Source organism: Falco naumanni, chromosome 5 (assembly GCF_017639655.2).
Source record: "Falco naumanni isolate bFalNau1 chromosome 5, bFalNau1.pat, whole genome shotgun sequence".
NCBI classification, from domain to species: Eukaryota; Metazoa; Chordata; class Aves; order Falconiformes; family Falconidae; genus Falco; species Falco naumanni.
Window position 1 is genome coordinate 21,688,316 of NC_054058.1, and position 22,001 is coordinate 21,710,316.

Sequence of the window (22,001 nt, forward strand, 5' to 3'; positions counted from 1 at the left end):
CTCAGATAGTCCTTTCTCACTCCCGTCTGTTGAGGACAATCTATTTTATGGATATAATTAACTATTCATTGACACAGAGCCTTGAATTTGCCTCTCCCCAAATTCCAGAAGAGCAGCCCTCATCTCTAGGTTACAAAGTCAGCTTCCCTACAGCTCATAAAGCTTTACACAATGTGTTACAGCTCCAGCAGGAGAGATTAAGAGGCTATCTGGGCACTGCAGTGGTTGGAAAGCTCTTCAGTGAGGTGGGAGATCTGCTGTCAATCCCCTTTTCTGATGAATATTTGCTTCTAAAAAAGATGCTGACATCTTTCCTGGCTTCTCTGGAACCAGTTATGTCGGATCAGGGATGAATTTAGAGCAGAAACTGCAGAAACTCTGCCATCACACAGTACTTATATATGTATTTTAGAATACTAACCACAGTCTACTAAATGGACTTGAATATAAATGAACTGTCACTATGGGAGAATAGTTGAAATCATCTTGGATATACAGATAATATTGTCTCAACTGTGAACCCTGCTTTAGAATCTCATTTCAGTCTCTACCTAAAAATCTATATGTCAAAAGAAAATATCCTGAGTGCCATCTACAAACTATAACATGACACAAAAAAAGCCATCTTTCTGTATGATAGAGCTACTTCTAATTTTCCCATTAGACCAAACGACATCATAAAGAATATCTGCCAACAACATGATATAAAACCATACCATGCATCATGAAAAATAATTGCAATTCAATTACTCCTGAATTATAAAACCGTCAGCTAGGTGCAATAAGACAAAAGCCTTAAAACATATGAAAAACTGCTTAGCATAGATAATTATATATGTTTGAACAAAATCCCCAAAATAAAACATGTGCGGTTTGAAGGAACAGGGTAATTGTGCCAAAATAATTCTCATTTATAGCAAAGGTTGGAGGATCAGCAATTTTAAAACCATCTCCCTGAAAAAAAATTATAAAAGTAAATTAGCAAACCTTTCTTACTCATAAAGGGCATACCCAGCAACTGGGCAAGAAACTGGGGGGGGTTTGTCCTCTATCATCTTCTTACTTAGATTCTGCTTTGGCAAAGTATTTACTGTTGCTGCTCAGAATCACAGCATGGTTAAGGTTGATGGGCATCTCTGGCAATTGCCTAGTCCACCCCCCCTACTCAAAGCAGAGTCACCTACAGCAGGTTGCTCAGTGCTGTGTCCAGTTGTTTTTGAGTATCTCCAAGAATGAAGACTCCACAACCTCTCTGGGCAACCTTTTTCCAGTGTTGAAAACCCCAGAAGTTTTTCATTATGTTTAAATTGAGTTCCCTGTGCTTCAGTTTGCACCATTGCCTCCTGTCCTGTAAATGGGCACAAATGAACAAACCCTGGCTCCATTGTCTTTGCACCCTCCTTTTAGGTATTTATATAGATGATCCCCCTGAGCCTTGCTTCAAGTCCCCTCGTCTTCATGGCCCTTCACTGGATGTGCTCCAGTATGTCCATGTCTTGTACTTTCTTGTACTTACACTTGCTTAGGTGCTGTGGAAAAAGCTATGGAAATTTTACTTCCTGTCAGTTCTGTGCTTTAGCCACACTCCCTGCTTGAATAGGAGAAAGAGAGAGAAAACGAAGTACACTGGGGAAAAGTAGAACTCAGGGAGAAATGGCTACAGAAGTCTTTATAGGACAACAGAAGAGGTCCTGTCTGCACTCTCCACTGGGGCCTCTTGGGCATTCTTAAGAGAGGGGTTTGATTCTCTTTCTTGATATGTTACCTTTTGGCACAATGAAGAAGAAAATGGCTTTCCCACATAATTTTTAATTATGACTACACAAGTTAAAAACAAATATACTTCTTAAAATACAGCTTTTCCCCAAAGTCTCGCCCTGGTCTTCAGTTTTCACAAACGCAAGTTGTCATGGAACAAGACAGATATTACATCTATCCTGCAGCAAGGCAGAGCTGGGCTAAGGTTTGTGGTCACATCTGGCTAAACTGTGGAAGATTTTGCAAGAATACTTACCAAATACTTACCGAAGGGAGAATAAATTTTTCAAACACAATGTGGTACCGTAGTCCCAATACTTACCAAAGAATTTCTTATATAATCAGTAATTTTAATAACTAGTTATTTCATAGATGCTATTTTTCAGTCTTCAGATTGTATTTTTATAATATTTAATAGATCTGTATAAAATGTAGAAGAATTTTATTTGAATAGATTTGCTAATTAACAGATTTTACAAATAAGCTTTCTCAACATCCTGATGACTACGTTTCGGTTTCTTAATTGACCTTTTACATGATTCGCAGTGCACTTGGGGGTTTTTGTGTCTTTGTTCTTCTGGTAGGTAGTCAGAGAAATAGTCAGCATTTTTACTGATGCCAATGAAGTTTTCCAGAAGCATCAGATTCAGGTTTCAGATGCTGTGAACTCCAGAAGCACCGTCATACCCTGTCCCAGTTCTGATTCAAGGCTATCTGCACAGCAGCCAGTGTACTCTGAGACTGTAGTGACAGGCAGTGCAGAAATTGCTAAAACGGTCGTCTGAGGTAACATTGTAAATAGGAGTTTCATTATTCACTTGTGAAATAGGACATAGGACATCGGAAATAAGACATTGTCCAAAGTGACACCTAAAGATAAAATGAAGGGACAAAAAGGAAGACAAAAAGTTGACAGAAAAAGACAAAGTTCATACTACAAGCTCAATATGAACCCTTGCTTTAGATGTTCTACAGTTACACTCTGTCCTTACAGCTATTTTGAAGTCCTGTGAAGCACATTAACAAGTGGCAAGCAGGTCATCTCCAACCTGTACAAGATCACAGCTTCTAGTACTTATTTTTTATACCTCAAATTTACATTTGTTGATTTTCCCCCTACTATAGATGTAACTGCCAGGAAGGAAGAAAAGAGAGATGGCTATACCTAACACCAGAGTGCCTGACCCTTTCTCTGAGGCCACACATTGTGCTAGATGAAAGCAGGTGTGAGCAGGACCTGCAGAAGGCAATGGTTAGCTACCCTTGCTGAAGGGCGTCCTGCAGGGATCACATGTGGGCTGGTAACAGCTATTGTATGTTAAACTGAACATTTCTTATGTGCATAAGAGAATTAAAGTGGTGATTTTGAAAAGCATGAAGTCTAGTCTTCGCCTGTGCTTTTACCATATCTGTTTTTTCTGTCCTAACCTTGTAGCTCTGATAAGTTGTCACCTGGAGCTTTAGCAAGACAGTTGGTGCCAGAAGTATTCCTCCAAACTTGTCTTTGCAGCATTTTCCTGCTTTTTCTGTCATCCAGCTTTGAGCTGTGTTTCTTTACTGTGGCTGCCTGCTGAACCTACCACCTTGGACCTGTGTTTACACTATCGGGCAGCAGACCCCAGGCACGTTTACCCCTGTTTGGCAATGCACTTGCCCAGACCTTTTGCTCTGCCTTTCTTCTGACTTTGAAATTGCTATCCTCAGGTCAGTGGTCACTGAGCCAACTTCTCAACACGTGCAAGTTAATGGGAATCCTGGTGCTAACTAGAAAGATTTGAGCTGTGTAATTTTTTATTTACACTGTCAAAGTTGTTGCGTTGCACTGTCAGTCTTGTGCATGTCAATCATGTTTCAGCCCCAGATATTTAGCAGGAACCACAGCTGCTGCTATGATGAAGGGCAACACCTTTTACATGTTTGTTGAAAGAGTAAGAGTAAAGCTGAATTAAATTTGCTGAAATGTTAAGAGAGACTGACCCTTCTAGATCATAAACAAAGGTCCAGAGCCACTACTACCTTTTAGCCAGAGGAACTGTTGTGCTGGACAATGAAGTTCTGCCTCTTCAATTTCAATAAACTACCCTCATAATAAAAACACTGGCGACTGTCACTTGTCAAAGAAAACTAGGAGAAAATTCTGGTTCCAACCTGTCCAACTTAATTTGCTTGCCTAATGGTAATGTATCGGTTCCAGTATGAGTAGAAGTAACCTTCTACCTTGGGTGATAGGCTACCAAATAGCAACTCTTTAATTAATGGCCAAAGCTCTAGTGAACTGACACTGTCATGTGAGAAGATTTTTATAAGCCTCTCCCCAAGATTTTACTGTTCTATTCTGAGAGCTAGCCTTTAAAGAAGACTTGTTTAAAAAAAATACACAAATTCCTTACTGGCAGACAGAGGTACTGCCAGAAGGGCTGGATTTTGAAATAGCAGTTATTTGGTGCAGCTCGCTTCAGTGTATATAAAGATCTACATATGTTACCACAAATAATAGAGTTCTTCATCAGGCATTATGCAGTCCTACTACCTTGCGTATTAAGAATAACCCAAGGGAATGCCAGGTGATTCAACTAGAATTCAACTATAAACCATCTTAAGTAATTAGGTGGACCACCTGTAATTGTTACAGAAGTGATTAAAAAAATATCAATAAAGATCATATTGTTATACAAAGTTGTATGTTTTCTTAGCATTGAGCATGTTAACTCATGTACTGATGGTGATCTGTGGCTATCATAACCACCATACCTATATTAGTCACGTGCAAAGGCAATTCAAAAATAACAATGAAAATCACCCACCTCCTGCTTTCTATGACATTTATAAGGCTCAGTCAATTACTCCTTTTCTCTAGCTTGCAACCCAAAATTAGGGTAAATGAAATCACATGAGGACTAAGAGGCAGCCATCCCAGCTAGTATCCCTGCTGCTTCTAATGGTTCCCATGATGTGGTTCACTTTGAATTGCTACCACCCGTGAGAACAGGTAAACTTTGTACTCTTTAAAGAACAATTTGTAGGAAAACAGACTATTTTACACTGGAATGTTTATAGTGGCAGAAGTGTATTTATCTTTATGTTATCTACCTGATCCTAAAATACAGTTGCATTTCCTTAAAAAAAAAAAAAAAAAAAAAAATTCTTAGTAAACAGTTAGATAAGAGTAGCTTTATGCAACAGAAGATATATGTGCCTTTTAGTTAAAATACTATCATTTGTCCTGCTTTGATTTGGGATTGGCTTCATTATGCTTTGGTGGAGAAGCTAAGCTGATTTATAAGTGATTTCTAGTTTGGCTTTCTCTGGTTGGTTTATCCAAATGAAGATCATTTTAGCTATTACAGATCAGAAGACAGAAATAGTTCTTGGCATGCTACAAGTCACAGCTGCTTTCATCCCCAACTGGATGTCTCTGAAAAGTTCCTTTGCTGTCTGAGTTTTGCTTTAGACTCGTACTAGATTTAAAAAATGTATATTTCAGGATCGCTTTAGAGCAATGTATTGCTATTTAGATTTAAGCTTCAGAGCTTCTAGGCTGGTTTGAATCACAGTCGCTTTTTGAGGGTTTTTTTTGTTTCTTTTGGGGGAGGATTTTTTTTATAATCTAATCTTGGAATCTATCCTTATCTATACTGGTTCTATACCATTATGCATCTGTTTTGGGATGTAGGACTTCTCAGATATTAAATAGATCTGAAATGGTAAAATTTGAGTAGTTATATGGACAGATGGAAACAAACAGTAGAGCCTGTGCCTCAAAAAATGCCATCAGAGGCACTGAGAGCTCTATTTAGAGAAGCAGACCCGATTTACCACTGCCTTGTAAAATGTGCATTGCAAAATAAATGTAGAATGCTTCACATTCTTAGTTAGGAGTATTTTGAACAGGTGTTAGTGATCTTAATGAGCTCCATAAAATGGAGAAACTGATCTAGGAAATCGGCAAACTTCTCTGTGGATAAGGTAGCAAGAGCATTGTAAAGCAGTATAAGTTTGGCTTTTCTGAATTTCCTTTCAAGCTTCTAAATGCTTTTGGTTGATATGAAAGAATATATCTTCTGTGCCCCTGTTTTTTACTATGCATTGTAGCTGTGGTGCAATACCTGGCTAGAGAAACAGTTTTGGTTTAGGTTGCTTTTAGATTGCTTTTTTTCCCTTTGCTAATATGTTCAACTTTTCTTTAAAATTTGCTTTTCTGACTTAAATGTAATAGCTTTACTTATTTTTATAATTAGCTTTATCTGAATTTCAATCAAAAATAACAAGAAATGTAGTGATTATTGTTACCTTTATCTTTGCTTGCAGTTTTTCACTTGTTGCCTAATTAAAGTATTATTTTAACCAAATTATTTTCTTGAGCTGTTATTTGAATTCTGCTGAACATGTTAGCTTTCATGTGTATATAGACCTTTAACATACAAATAGAATTGCACATACAGTATTGAATTCCCATAATTTAATAGGTAATATAATTCTGGGGGAAAATCTTGTTTACCCCCAAATGGACTAATTAAACAAACTGATTTTGGTCCTGAGCGTTGCTAAATCCAGAAGCTGAAATGTTGATATAGCTCTTTGGGGGTCTTGGGGGGGTGGTTGTTGGGGGTTTTTTATATCTATATACCCTTTGGACCTGCATGTAATGTCACAAAAGTGACAGGTGCCCTAAGAAATTGTAGTAGTGAAGTGTGGAATTCAAAGCAAAAGTCTTACTAGTTTTCTAATTACAGTGGAGAAGAGAAGTATACCTGTAACTTTAGCTTCTCTACTCGGTCGTGCTCCAAAAAGACAAGCATGCCTGACGCAGACAGAAGAGACATGCAAGAGAAACAACTTTTGAACCATACGTCTCATGAGGCGCAAAGGCTGTTACCCGGGAGAAGCAACCATGCTGGAAACCTGTCTCAGTCTGAGAAGAAACTCCAAGAGGCTATTTGTGTGCTGCTGGTGGAGCTGTGTGAGAGATTCACGTTCTTTGGCATTGTCTGCAACATGATCCTCTTCTGCACTGTCAAACTTGGCTATCGCAACTACCAGGCAGCTATTGTCAATATGTGCTTTGTAGGCACCTCTATGCTGACACCAGTACTGGCTGCCTGGCTTGCTGAATGCCTTGTGGGCAGGATCAAGCTTGTGTGCATCTGCATGTTTCTACACTTCCTAGGTAGGTGACACCCTAGTGACTATTTCGTGTTTATAATAATTCTGTTGCAGAAATGCATTATTGAGCGTTGTGTTTGAAATCTAACTTTCTCCAGCCTTGTGGCCACCTTCTCCAACAACTCTTACTGAGTTTCTCTTCTACAAAATGCGCTGCAGTATTCTTGCCTATGTACTTTTGTGAGTGCTTTGAACAAGACTAAGGAACATTTGCATGTGTATCTTGTGGACAGTTGGTGCACAAATTTGACTCCTCTAAAGTAGTGTAGCTATTCAGGATGCAGATGCTCAACTCTTAACACTGGTCCCTTTAACAGACTTCTGAGGTTATTTGTGTTTGGTGCAAATCTGAGGCTTTAGTCAGAGAGACAGTTTGACAGAGAGTTTGGAAACTGTTTCCCAATTGTTAGTAGTCGAGATATTTTTGTATTTAAAGGTATATGACTGTTGTATTTGAACAAGAGGGAAAGGTGTATTTAAGCACATGCGAGTATAAACAAATTTTTCCTTAATTAGAGAGGCTGTATCCTAACAGCTCTGTTGAGAGCCTGCTCTCTGTTAGCACATTCTGAATCTTCCCCACGTTATTCTGAAGATCTTTTATACAAAAGCACTGTTCAAACTAAGTATGACCATTCTGTAGCAATTAGTGCATCTCACACCTGGTGGTTATTCTGTCAACTTAAACTAAGCTGATAGAAATACTTCTTACTTGTCCAGTTGTTGAGTATAAGCAAGTCTGATTTCTGCAATGATCAGCCACATTGCTATTTTGACATGCAACAAAGTAAGGAAAAAAATGTGACTAATTCCTGAAATGTTCTTGAGCTGATTGCAAAACCATTGTGCAAGCCGTACAGAAAACTGATTGCTATTATGTTCCACTGTTTCTCCCATGGGCTTCTGGTTTCGAATCTCCTTCTGTCAATTGTCCTTTCAACACATATCTTAAAGTAGAAGACTGGTGACAGAAACAGAATTTGATGTCTTTGGGTATTGTTTTAACCAGAACTTTTTTGAGATAGATCATTAAACATTCCTGATATATTAGGGTTTGATTCACATTTGTAGTCTTAGTCATTGCTAGTCTTGGTGTTGACACACCAATATATTTAGAGTTTAATTTCTAATTACAACTTGGAGAAGCTTTAGCTGATTAAATCTCAAAGACCGGGTGAGATGGCAATAGCAATTGCATGGAATTGCTAGAGGTGGCAAAGGCAATTCATGCCATCATTTCCATAGGTAAAGTTTCTGAAAAATCATGTATTTTCCATGAAGCTGCAGCAGAAAAAAAGAAAATTTTTAACAACATTTTTGAGAATTTATCTGTTAAATTATAATTCCCATTACAATTCTGGGATTTAAAGAAGATGCAAAAAAGACTACACTTCACCATGGGGTGGTTTCTTTTGCTGGCTGATGGGTGGTTCATCATCTGAAGATACATGTTTTAACTAGTGCCATCTGGCTAGTGGAGAGCTACTGCTATCTATATGTGGGTAATGGGAAAGGCCAGTGAGAGGAGCTACATTTCCAGTGAGCTTTTCAGTTGATTGAAGAACCCGAAACAAGAACCTTACAAGCATTTCAGAGGAAGATTGCTTTCTTGGAGGCCCTTAGTGGTCTTACCTTACTGTACATAGAGCGACAGTTCTCTACAGCATTAAGACGCCCTCTTTGCACTCCGCTGTTGCGTATTTTTGATTTTTCATCTGTCTTTTCAACATAACTGGTTTAAAAATGTCTTATTCATCAGTCTGATTCGAATCCATTTCAAATGTCAATTTTCTTTCCAATTCCAGGTACAGCGCTATTACCTGTTGTGGCATTCCCCTTTGAAGATATTTACATTGACAGACGACACATTCTTCATACGCTGACCAAAAGGGAGCAGAAAATAGTATTCTACTTTGCACTACTCACAGCTAGTCTGGGAATAGGAGGCATAAGAGCTATAGTGTGTCCATTAAGTGCATACAACCTTGAGGACTGTGGACCAAAAGACCTTCTTTCTTTTTTCAACTGGTTGGTAACTTAATGTTGGCTGAACATCTGTTGTGGGTGATAGAGCATTGCCTTGAAATTCACTACTGACTTACAAGGCAGACTCTACAGATGGTGGCTTTCCTGTTTTGTTTTTAACTGCAAAACTTACAGATTTTTGGAAGGGTTTCCAAGAATTTCTGTAAAAACTTCCTAAGTTTTTCCTTTTGCTAGGACTAGAGGTGATCATCTATTTTGGCCTCCTACAGAAGTCTTTAGTCAGAATTAGGATGAACTGATTTATCCAAATGCTCAAAGACCTGACAGCCTAGCTGCTCTTAGAACAACATATTCCATTTGGTTTTCTACATTTAACATGACTATCCCTTTAGGATACATTTTTGCCACTCCCTAACTAACAGTGGCAAATTTCAATGATGTATTAGAATTTACATCAGATTAAATTTTTAGCAATGAAAGGCTAAAGTCTGCTGGTTTACTGGAACTAGGGATTGCTAGTAGTCTCTAGCTGCGAAGCTCAGTGGTAGGGGTCTGCTGTATTGTTTCAACTCTGTTGCTGTGAAGTTTTTGTGTCAGATAAACCACTTGACATTTGTGTTTTGATTTGAATATTTTAAATTTTTTAAGAGAACTTTAAGGAAAAATTGCTCCTAAACTGATTGCCAAAATTCAGGGGGGTTCCATATTAACTATTTCTCTCTCAGTATGTCAGAGAGGTCACTTTTTATATGTTTGCCTTTACCACTTCTGTAGCACTATATGGAATGCTATATACATTCACCTGTAATTTCTGGTTAAACTGTGGAGTGAGGATCAAAGAAGTCACAGTGGAAACCTCCAGATGCCTGCTTCAAGGGAGGGTGAAATAAGCCCTAGACTGCCCCTTTTTCTCTCCTTTCCCCATACATGCACAGTTCTTAAAATAAAAACTGAGCACATTTACATATTAACAATGCAATGCTGAAGAATCAATGAAGATCTTAGTGAATCAAATCTCTCCTCCTTTGGGGATGGCTTTCCTGGCTATTCTTTTTTCCTCCAATTATGTTACTATCAAAGAGTTTTGAATTAAATCCAAACTTCAGTGAATAAGGCAGCTTTACCAAAGGTGGATGAGACTGTTTAGTTCCTTAGAGCAGATTCTGCCTCCTTGACCTGCCCATAGGAGAGAAGAAAAAAAAAAAAAATCCTTCCTTTTTACTCTATTCTGAGTTTTAATCCTTAATTAGCAACATCATTTTGATTAAATAAGACTCTGGGGGATTAAGACTGGAGAGCAATCAGTTGTTCTGAAAGATAGCTCTGGAGAATTTATTGTACTGTGGTCTTAGACATTCAGAATTGTGTTTAATCAAAGTGACATTTCTCAGTGTTGATTACAAAGGAGATATAATATGAATAAAAAGTTCCTTGGGGGAATCCAGATGGGTCAGTTCTTGGAACTTTGGAAATATCAAGGAAGGCACATGTGCAATTAAAAAAATTTAGTAATTTTTTCAGTGACATCTAAGGAGGGGCTGTTTGATTTTAAATCTCATGATTTAAAAACGGGGTTTTCATTCTTAGCACTTTTAATATCATTAAAACTTCTCAGAATATAATAACTTGGTAGCTATTTTCTCTTGGTAGATGCTTGTCACCGCACTGAATTTGAAAATAATATAAAATGAGATGGTTACATACTCTTGGTAAGTTTGAGTCTGTGTTCTTAGCAAAGTTCTATTTAAACAATCAGAATTATTGGATTAAAGATTTGGATAAAAGACCCTGTAATTACCTGTTGTCTAATTCAATCCTTGAAGAAGATTGATTTGCACATCTAGAGCCTGGTTCTAACCCCTGGTATGAACTATGACTCTGACCTTTTAAGTAAACAGAATATACCAATGCCAAATGAAGAAGGGGCTTGTATTCTGCTGGACTGTTTCCCTAAGGACTTCTGCTTTTCTGAGGTTAAAGTTACGGACTGGTAGTATTTTTGTAGCAGGAGAAGTTAATTATGTCTATGGGAGCAGAGAATTGAGAGCAAAGGGTACAATCCAGACTAGGGATGAGACTTAGCAGTGTTCTGTCTTGTCTTACTGATCTTTGCCAAACAAATGCAGAGAAAACGGTAGTAGTAATATTTTCCATCCTTCCATCCTAATTTTTCTTTCCATATACTACAGTCCAGTTTCTGCTCTTATCTTGGGCAAGCTTTACTTAAACTTCTTAAAATGTTTTTCTACTTGTTTGTTGCTTTTTTCCCCCCACACCTTGTCTTTGCAGAGAACTCCATAGCAATTCTGGGGAAAAAAAAATTACTTCCTCCTACAAAGCTGTAGTATAGGAAAATGTATGGCTTGGATGCTAGTCCATACATAGAATATCTGGCTCTAAGTCTGGATAAATCAAAACTTAAATTCTGAGACCTAGGTATGCTTAAAAAAGAAAAGCAAATAATATTTCAAGTAACAGGAAATCTACTGAGTCTTCAAAATTAACCCAGAAAGTGAGAAAAGATCGATTTTAGAATATTTTCTTATATTTTACTTGATCTCAGTTTGTTTCATTCAGCAGGTTCATCTTAATTATTATATTAAGTAAAAACTTTGAATACTGTATAAACATAAACAATACTTCTAAATAAGAAGTCATGTGGATGTTACTTCTTTGAAGTTATTGCAATGAGTACATTTCTGTAAAATGTTATAAAATTATTAGGTTTTTATGGGCTTATCACAATAATATTTGGATTTGTATCTGAACCGCATTCTTGAAATGAACCTCCTAGGTTGGCATTTGGCTCTCATTGCGGGGATTGCTCAGACTGCTGAAGCTCCAGCAAGGAGCTGTTCCATGCAAAGTTGGACATGATTGTTGGTTTGGTGTGTTTAACTAAATCAGCTATGCCCTACTGGGATCTCTGAGACGCTTTAGGTAATGCAAGTCCAAATATTGCAATATTAGATGGCCATGGTATACAAGAACTAGCAAGATGTGTTTCTGTTTGGGTAGGTTCTGATCTGCTGCTGTCAGTATGACATGAGCAAATCCCACGTGTGCATTGAGGTTAGTTTATCTTTCTTGTTTGGTCCATAGGGATTGCTAAAACATGATGGAGTTTTTTGCTTCTCACTTCTGTGAGAGGACAGGAGCTTTACATTTCAGTCCTACGGTACTTTGCTATACAGTGGTGAAAAACAAAAGCACTCTCCTATATTCAAGGGTTTTCTTTGGAGGTTCCTACTTCTAGTGAAATGATCATAGAGTCATGAAGAGTGTCAGGGCTTCAGGTACGTGAGGCACGCTTCTTTAGAACGTTTAGAAAACAGCCACTGAAACTTAAAAATTGTCACTTAAGAATTGTTTCAACACTTCTACACTAGTTCTGGCTGGACCGGTTGTGTAACTGTATTTTTTTAAAAGCCTTATTTGAACTGGAGTCAGCATGTGCATGTACAAAATCCCTCCAACTATACCATCATCAGAATAATATAATTCCAAAGTGCCTAAAGATTGCTTTCAGACGAGGGGAAATGTCTATGATTCTGACTATCATCTCCTAAATATGTAAATCACTTGAAGGAAACAGTAATTGGTTTGGAACTTTGGATGTGTCTTGGTGACTTCAGAGAAATGTGTGAAGTAGCAGGGCTCCCTGCTGTGCATGTCCTTGCTGGTTCCAGGAGGCCTGCGGCTGCACAGCTCTCAGGACTTTGCCCTGGTGGAGTACATCATTTTTCTTCTTTCATTTGCCCTGGGTCCGGTGAGTCAAACTGCATAATCATCTTCCCATGCCTACTGCTGCATAGCCCTGTGGTCATCTCTCATCCCTAGCAGTGAGAGAGTGTTGTCTCTGTAAATGAACTGACCCGAGCAGCATTACAAAGGTCTGTACTTCTGAAATGATAAAGGTTTTGCTTTCTTGGCACTAGCTAGACGTGATGTAGTGACCAATGTCAGAACACTGGAAGGAATACAGCAGGCACTTCAGTACTGCATTGCAATATGAAAGTGGTTCATCTTGGCAATTACAGCAGGCCACCTAGAAATCATTTTAAATGAATGAAATGGGGTTGAGGAGGTCTCCTAGGTGTCAAGAGAGACTTGAAATCCCCCTCTTAAGAATTTCAGCTCAAAACATTTTGCTGTGATTGCTGATACAGGGAGCTGTAATGGTAGGCTGTTACTTAGCTCCTGCCCTACCTACCAATTTGCAGTTGAGGAGGGATCAAGCTGGCAAGCTTGGGAGTTGGATTGTTGAGGGATAACTGGTCTGCTACAATGTGTTGACATTTTTCTTTTGTTGTTGAGAAGGTAATTCTAGATGAATTAGGAGACAAAAGTACTCAAGTCCAAATAGCATACATAAGGCAGAAGTAGCACCAGACAAGAAAGCAAGTTTTGCTTCTTCAAGCAATATGTATTAAACTGTATAATTGTATTTCAATGTATATTTCGCCTTTCCTGCAACCTTAGCAAAATGTTTTCATTTAAAGATGAAGGAATCTTCTCTTGCAGTTGCTGGCAAAATGTAATCTATGATATATTGAGATAGTATTACTCCATTATTCATCCCTTTTCTTTGTTTAAAATACAGTTGTCATCTTGGGGTGGGTTGTCCCTTTCGAGGTGCCCACCAAAGCCCCTCTATCACTTCCCCTCCTCAGCTGGACGGGTCGGGAAAATATAATGCTGATGGGCTTGGGCTTGGTCAGCAGCAGGTCTGACTTGGAGCCATCTGGTGTTGGCTCTGTGGGACAAAGGGGAAGCTTCTGGCAGCTTCTCACAGAAACCACCCCTGTACCACGTCCGCTACCGAAACGTCGCCATGCAAAACCAATACATGTATTTAAAGCCAACTTGGAACTTGAAAGTTTAGTCAAAGTTAAAATTCCTTACTTAAAATTTCAAGGCTAAGTCTGCAAGGCACAGTCAAATCTGAAACAAAATTTCTTGAATGACTGACTCTGACTTTTCAATTGAAGTATCATACCAATCCTCAAAAGCTAGTATTTTTGTAAAGTGTGACTCCAACAAAGCAGGTTCTCTCTGAATCTCATCTCTGTACCCTGAGATGCTAAATAGTCATTGACTCTGCTCTATAGCTTCAAACCTCTGTTCTGTGTGAGAGTTCAGTTTTAAGGGAAAATTTGGTTTAAGCTCTATTGGAAGCAAAAAGACAACACAAGTGGCCTGAAGAATAGTGAGGGGGGCACCTCAGAATTTAAAAGAACATAGGGGGATTATAACTGAAACATTTGCAAGTATGAATGGTAGGGTAAAAATTAGTCAGTCATGTTGTGAGAAGAGGGCTATGCAATAAAAGAACAAGCAGTACATTTTGTTTCGCTTATGTTTTACTTTATGTAGCTATACAGTTAACTACTCAAAAAAGCTGAATTTTAGAAGAACTCATGATTTAATGTGTTATGTAGGAGTTGGAATCCAAGGGAAAAAATGACATGACAACATACTCCTTACTATGCAGATGTAAACTCATTTGCTAGGATAAGGAAAATAGGTAGTTATCCTTTTGCATCCTTTCAAGGAAACACATTGTTCTGTTTTTTTTTTTTTTTTATTTTTGGGTGTGGCCTTTTTTTATCCTTATAATTCCTTAAAGCATATTTATTGTGCTTTTGTCAGGGGTTCCAAGCTGCAGTAGGCCTATCACTAGTGGCATGCCATCTGCTTCCAAGAGTGTGATTTTCATTTGGGTATCTTCTGCGCCTAGGAGGGGCTCAGCACTTGCTTGGAAAGCACCTCTACTGCCAAATGCAGTCTCAGAGCAAATTATGCTGGGGAGCCTCCTTATCAAGACATTTCCAGAAGCCGCCAAAAATTCAAGCTGAGCCTTTCAACTAATGGAAAAGCCATCCTTTCTGATAAATCAAATTCTAATATTTCTTAAACAAGGGATGGTGACATGAAGACATTCCTCTCTTAAGCTTAAAGCATGTAATTTGGTGATGCTGCGTACACAAAACTTATGTTATTAGATACTAAATGTGTAAATGTTAAATGTTGTTGTATTTAATTACTCTGATCCTCAAGAATATTCTAGTACTAGGTTGATAATTTGTTCAGCTCTACTGCTTTAGTACAGTTATTTTAATCATATAGCTCTTGGAGCTGAGACATCCAAGTGAAATTTGATGTTAATTGCTGTGTCAATGTGTGCATGATACTTGTGTTGTCCTTGCTTACTATACTTACCATGACTTTAATTGAACATTTTAATCTTCTATAAAAGCCTTACATTGCTCAACCTCTCTACTCTTCTCTCTCTTGTCTCTGTGTACTAGGTTTTATTGGTTGGTTAACTTAAATTCGGCAGTTGTCTTTGTCAGCATTTCTTATATCCAGCAGTCTGTGGCCAGGAACCTTGGTTTTCTTATCCCATTTGTGTCCATGCTTATGGCTATGATCACAATTCACATGGTGCGGGGTGAAATGATTTACAAACCCAAAACAGGTAAGAGGCAACTATATCTTAAAGAAAAATATTTAGAGACTATTTTTACAGAAAAGATCAACTTGCATATGAAAATGAGTTCTTCCACAACACTGCACTGTTTGGTTGGTTAATTGGGGTTTATGTCTACAAGGTCTGCACAACAGAGGTGACATCCATCCCTGTAAAGATAGACCTGGAGATTCTGGATAGGCTGAATAAGTGGAAAGCAGTCTCTGGTAAAGTTATGTACATTTTCTGTCACATCAAGGCATGTGTCAAAGCATTTGCCTGTGCAGGAAGAGATATAATGTGCATGCTGTTGGTGGAATTTATTTTGCCACGCTTGGTTCAACTTATGCCCAATGAGTTTTTATCAGTTGAAGCAAAGTTTGTGCCTATGCTAAGGCACCAAGCACACTTGTGTTTTGTCCCTTAAGTGTGCTCAGTTATTTCGCCTGAACTTGCACCTAGGTGGCCGGGCAGTGTGATTAGTCAGCTGAACAACAGCTTGCACTAGTGGCAAAGCAGTTTTATAATGCCTTTTTCTTGCAGAACATGTGATGCTTATTGTTATTTCAACATGCTTGCTTATACAACATCATGTGGTTTTACATATTTGAAAATAACTGCAAATACCAAATAGCTCTAAATAGTTCCTATGCAGACTGTGCAGGTATTTTAAAAAAGAAGTTCTTACATTTCTGTGGCCTCACCAGTTAGTAGCCAAGCTCTACAAAATCCTTTGACGACTGCTACCCCACTCCATTGACCAAGCACAGAAGTAGTAGTGGAGCCTAGGTGACTTGAATAAGGCTGTAAATGCCCAAACCTTCCTGTTCTTTTTCCGATAGAACCCAGAAGCTGAACATAAGTTGTTATTTCAGGATTTTTGTTATAAATATAATCTAAGCAAAAATATAGTAGCAGTGAGGGAACTAACACATGAATTGAGTGCCTGGGAATATGATAGCGAGGACATCACTAGAGAGTTTTATTCAATGAATAGAATCAAAGAAAGGCATTCCCTTCGCGGTGCCCCAAAAACCTCATGATAATATGGAGCCGAGGTCTGCAAAGACTAAGATCGGTTTAGCTAGCTTCTTATGGAGAGTGCTGGCTCTCTGGCTTGCTGGGGCTCACTACAGGTTTTACAACTCAAGAAGGTAAAAAGATTCTTTAGCATTCACCGCTGAGCTGGACTATTTCATGTGGACTAAAACTGTAGTTTATCATCTAACTGGTTTAATTCTATTAAGTGGAATAACATAGATTTGTAGATAATGTCTCTCTTGGCCACCTACAGAACTAGCAGAAATTTTTTTTATCAAGTGTTTTTCCCTAGAGTGTTGTTTGCTTTATCATATATTTTCCAAATCTTAGCAGAATACAAATCTCTACATTCATATCTGCAAAGTTTTTTATCTCCTTAGTCAAGAGAAAAAATAATATACTCTGTACCTTCCAGTTAGATGGTGAAATCGGAAATTCTTCAGACTTGTAATTCAAATCTATAGGTGACCTTAAATGCTTTTTATATATGCTGCCTTTTTTATCTTAAGGTAACCCTTCAAATATGGATCATGCATTCAATTATGTTTAGCTGTCAAGCATGGACTTCATTTGCATTTCTTCCCAGTGCTATAATTTTGAGGACTGGCAGGTGACCAGAGATGAAGAAAAAAACGTGTATCTACCATCTAGGGTGCGATGTAGGCTTTTTATTGTAATTAAGTAGCATAGATATTCATGATTAGATCAAGGTCAAAGTAGCAGAACATTAGAGCTAAGAGCTGAAGTATAAAGGAGAAGGAAAATCACTTTCTGAAAATTGCAATTTAGTATCTCTACAGATTATTTTTTTAAGAAAATGATAGAAATACAAGTATTGAGTATGTGATGTTGATCTACACAATGTGAACTGATTAAATATTTATGCTTTTAAACATGTCTGTTATTAACTGATCAGATTTGTAATCTGAAGAATTCACCACTATAGTGTTTTGTTTTCTGTTTTTTCTTTTTCCTTTTTCTTTTAAAGAAGGGATGAGATACTTATGTTAACTATATCATTGGCAAAATCCTCTTGATATGGATTAGGTCCATGTATCATTCAAGTTGCTTTTTGAACTACAACTTCAAACAGCTTTATCTTCCTAGTTTACTAGATTTTATCATCTGCTGGAATTCCTTGTCAAGAAACACAGCAAAATAACATATTTGTCTGGTTTTTCTCATACAAAATTTCCTAGGTAGCTGACTGAAATTACACTAAAGAGGGACTCGGGTGATCCATTAGGAAAGGCAGGGAAATTTCAGGAATTGTTGTCTATTTTAGTCTGGTGGGTTTTTTTTTGTTTATGGGTTTTGTGGTTTTTTTTCTTTCCAGTGAAAGTAAGAGAGGAGAGTCTGACCATCATCTTCCATTCCAAAGGGAAGGAGATGGCCATGGCCATCTTTGAGATTAGGTCAGATAAACCAGAACACAGCATGTTCTTGCTTTGACCTGTCTACTGGTCTTTTCGGGGGGTACTCTGTGCATCTTATGATTTCAACACTGACTAGGTTCAAACCCTTGCAGAGCAGTAACGCCAGATTGCTGTCGTGTTTTCATTCCTTCTTTGTGAATGTCCAACCTCTTCACATAGGATGAAGCAAAAGGTTATCACTTCTCTGACCTAAAACACATAATTACTGGCTCTGCTGATGAGTTGAACTGATACTGACTCTTCTGCTACTTTTTTTTTTACTTCTGAAAATAAATCTGCCTTGACAAGAGCCCCACGTCCCACTTGTTTTCTGGTTAGCTTCTTAGTCAATTCGCTCTGGAAGTCTGCAGATTTGGTCTTGAAATTTATTGAGGTCATAAACTTAAACATCACTTACAAGGAGTGGTAAGAATATTTGCCTGGTACAGTCATACAGAACAATAAAAACTGTACCAAATCTCTGTGTTTGCAAGCTTTGATATGCTATTTCATATTTTATTTAATAATGCCAACAATCTACATGTTAATGCTAAAAAGCTAGAGGATTTCAAATGTTTTTATTTAATAAAATGTCCTTTCTTACTACTCTAGAGCAAGTGCTTCAGCAGGTTTCAGATATTTCTAGCAAATAATTTCCATACCAGACATAGAAGAGAGACATTTTTCCCTCTGCCATCTTGGGTCACCTCAGGTTTTGAGAATTATTTATTTATAGATTCCTAAGTTATTGTAGTGCTTCAACACTCAGAAAAGCAAAGAAGTGCTATAACCCCTATTTGCATGCATGGCAATTTACCAAAGGTAAATGAATCTGCATTCCCAAGCCTGAAGCCAACAGTTTTGTCTTTGTTTTACTTCTCTTTCCTCTGACTCTGAGAACAGAGTTAGCAATTCTTAAACCTAGTAACCAGTGAGCAAGATTTAATATGCCAAATACCAGATTGGTAACTTCTCCTCTGCCACAGCATGCTACTTGAAAATCCTGAGATAATACTTCTGGCTTTGAAATGCATCCAGAAAAATTCTTTTATCTCATCAGCCCTCTTTTGAGCTCCCTTTTTTTCCTCACTTCACGACTACCCTTCTCTTGCTGCTGGACTTCAGCAGACATGCAATATTTCAGTACTGCCTTGAATTGAAAACTAACCTCATTCAATCAATAGAAAGCAAAAGCAAAGTAATACTTTACCTGTTCAACCACAGCAACAAATGGCTGTGGTCTGTTAAATAAGCGGTAGCAAAAGGCACTTTTCTCTATGGATGTTGGGCTGGATTGCTTTTGTAACAATTAGGCTGTGAATGAACTGGCTTCCAAAAAGGAATGTTTTGGAACAAATCCAGACTATTATCGCCTTCCCCCTCTCCAAAAAGACATAAAGGTGAACATACCAGGTTGTATTCCCCCTTCCAAAATGTTGTGTCTTGTTTATTTTGGCAGCAAGTGAAACATACCAATGTCTCGTGTCTCTGATTCTTTGCAGGCAGTTCCTTGATGACGACTTTTGGGGTAATTACTAGTGCACTAAAAACGTGCTGTGTGCGATATCGCTACTTTAGCGGAGGCATGACAAACTGGCTAGATCATGCCAAGGAAAACTATGGTGGTCAGTACAGTGAGACCCAGGTGGAAAGCACAAAGTTGCTTGCCAGGCTTTTCCCGTTTTTTGCTTTCCAAATTCTGTACAGAACGTGTATTATGCAGGTGGGTACACAGCTTTTAAACAAAAATCTTGAAATATACCGTAACATGTGTTTACTACTATGTCTTAGACGTGGTTTTTTAGTTGTTGCTTTACCAGTGGAGCAACCTTGCATAGTTTTATTTACCTGAGAATATACCTTGCTCTATCCTCTCATCAAATAAGTAAAATAGACAGTCAAGACTCATTAAGGAGCTTGTGTTTGTGCTGGCTACTTGTTTCTCTGAATTCTTATTGGCTGAAACATCTAGTGCTACAGTCTTGTGCTCCTCATGCTGCCATGTGGCAGTTATCAGATACTCAGGCCTGGCATTCTTCTGAAAAAAATGTAATTTTCCAATTTCTTAGATGTTCAGTCACACTTTTTGGGAGAGGTAGAAAATTCTTATTTGCTCTTTTGGATGCCTATTTCTCCTACTGTTTTGACAGGATTATTTGTCTGGTGTACACTGGAAATGGGTGGGTTTCCATTTGTGGAAAGAAGCAGCCCTTTCACAGCCACTGTCAGGCTATGTGGTTCTTTCTGCTTCTCAGTGAGTGTATGTTATATAAATGTAAATGTGTCAAGAAGCCACTTAAGCTGACATGATTCCTTCAGATTCATTTCTGTATGGATGATCCTGGCTAAGCGGCAGTTTGAGGTATCTTGCCCTTTGGCAACTGGAATAACAAATTTATGAGCTGGCTCAGAAATCCATTTTTACTTATTGGTGTTAAAATGCCGCTTAAGGAAATTCTTACAAATATGTAGCATATACTGCTTTATTGACACTTCCTCTTGCCATCATCCTACACTCCCATCCATCTGCCTCATTCCTTTTCCTCTTCCCTCCCTCCCCTTTCTCTCCTCGCCAAAAGCACAAGAAATCCAAAGCAAACAAAAAAACCCCAAACCAACAAATGCACACATATGGCCAAGGCTATGCATTAATGAGCAGATGGAAATGAACCAGGTATCATTAATCACAGCAGTAATAATCAGGTATATAACTAAAAAAGATAAAAAGTATTTGTACTGCTGAAGGAGATTGCTTTTATTCCTTTGGCAGAATTTCCAATAAGTTTAAGGTTCTTTCTTAGACTACGCAATAGATAAGTACCTTTTTCTGTAAAGATTAATAGTATTTTCTCCATATTATTAACAGCTTTCAGTGCCTGTGATTCATGTTGATGATATTTTAATGCCTATTAAGAAATCAATTCTGATTTGCAATAGGCAATGAAAAGAAGAAACCAACAAGATTTGGCTCAATTCTGATCTTTCATAGCTCTATTCCTATTTATTCACCCCTCTACAATTTATATCTTCTTTCGGAGGTGGAATGTAGGTGAGAAATATATTTATTAAGAGCTAGTATTTAAGTAATTCTTTAGTACTGAACAGACTCCCAGTGAGTAGGGTTGACTATAACCGTTGATTAAAATCCATGCATAAGCCCAGTTATTAACTACATGTTAATGTTAATTTTCGACTACTAAAAAGCAGTAATATTCTATGTGGATTTATCATTATCAGTCATGTTGGAGAGCCTCACAGAATGCTGCAGGAATCCAGAACTCTCTAAAAACAGAAACCGTAAAAAACCCCAGTTCTACATCTAGCTCTGTGCTGACTGTGCTCTGTGAATTGCTCAAGTTTCCTCTCTTTATTTTTCTCATCAGTCTGTAAAATGGAGAAATGGAGCACATGAAATTATTCATGCTGCACATGAAATTGCAATGCTTACTTAATCAAGCTTATTAGGGGGGGGGGGGGGGGGGAAAAGGAAACAAAGACCAAAATAACCACTACACAAAACCAAACTGAAAAATCTGTTGGTAGAAGCTATTGTGACTTTTTTTTTTTTTAATAAACTCAACAGATCTTCTGTAGAGTCTTACACAAGTGGGAGGAATTATTGGTTTTTGAAGTGAGAGACTTACAAATATATTTAATTTCATACCCTGATGACTACCATTGGTGGCTTCCTCATCTAGTTGGTTGTTTTCTTCTGTTTCCAATTCCCAAAAGTGGAAGGAAGTCCTCTGTACAGCTGCTATGGCTGTCAGTTACATTAAGCTGGTTCTAAGACTGTGGCCAAATCTTCATTCCCTGTAGCTTTTAAAGCCGTATGCTGGCAAGAGTGTCTTAAAAATTACTCTCACCCTGAGCACACGATCAGGAGTTCAAAATAACTCTGTATCTTGCTATTCTAAAATACTCTTCTGTTAAATACTGTCTATGAGAAGTGACTAAAGTATTAGGCAGAACCATTTAGTATGTTGGCTGATGGTTGTGCCTAGGGATGATCAGATAAACTCATGCACTGCTGCTTAGATTTGTTAAATTCAAGGGCAAATGAAATAGAAGGAAAATACGTTCTGGCACAGAACAAGACAGTCACAATCTGAAAGGCTTTCATCATGAGTGGTTGTTCCTTTTGGCCAACAGGTATTTGGTTTACT

At 38.0% G+C, this 22,001-nt stretch overlaps 1 protein-coding gene across 4 annotated transcripts in view; it reads left to right on the plus strand.

The window, feature by feature from the left end:
• SLC15A5 (solute carrier family 15 member 5) overlaps positions 1–22,001 on the plus strand; it is a 71,315-nt gene that overhangs the window by 28,500 nt on the left and 20,814 nt on the right. For all 4 annotated transcript variants that reach the window (XM_040593862.1, XM_040593860.1, XM_040593864.1 and 1 more), the window contains 4 exons: positions 6,492–6,925; positions 8,727–8,949; positions 15,219–15,388; positions 19,338–19,558. In XM_040593862.1, the coding sequence (XP_040449796.1) occupies positions 6,556–6,925; positions 8,727–8,949; positions 15,219–15,388; positions 19,338–19,558 (984 nt within the window). In that variant the 5' untranslated portion in view covers positions 6,492–6,555. The remainder of the gene's footprint in view (positions 1–6,491; positions 6,926–8,726; positions 8,950–15,218; positions 15,389–19,337; positions 19,559–22,001) is intronic.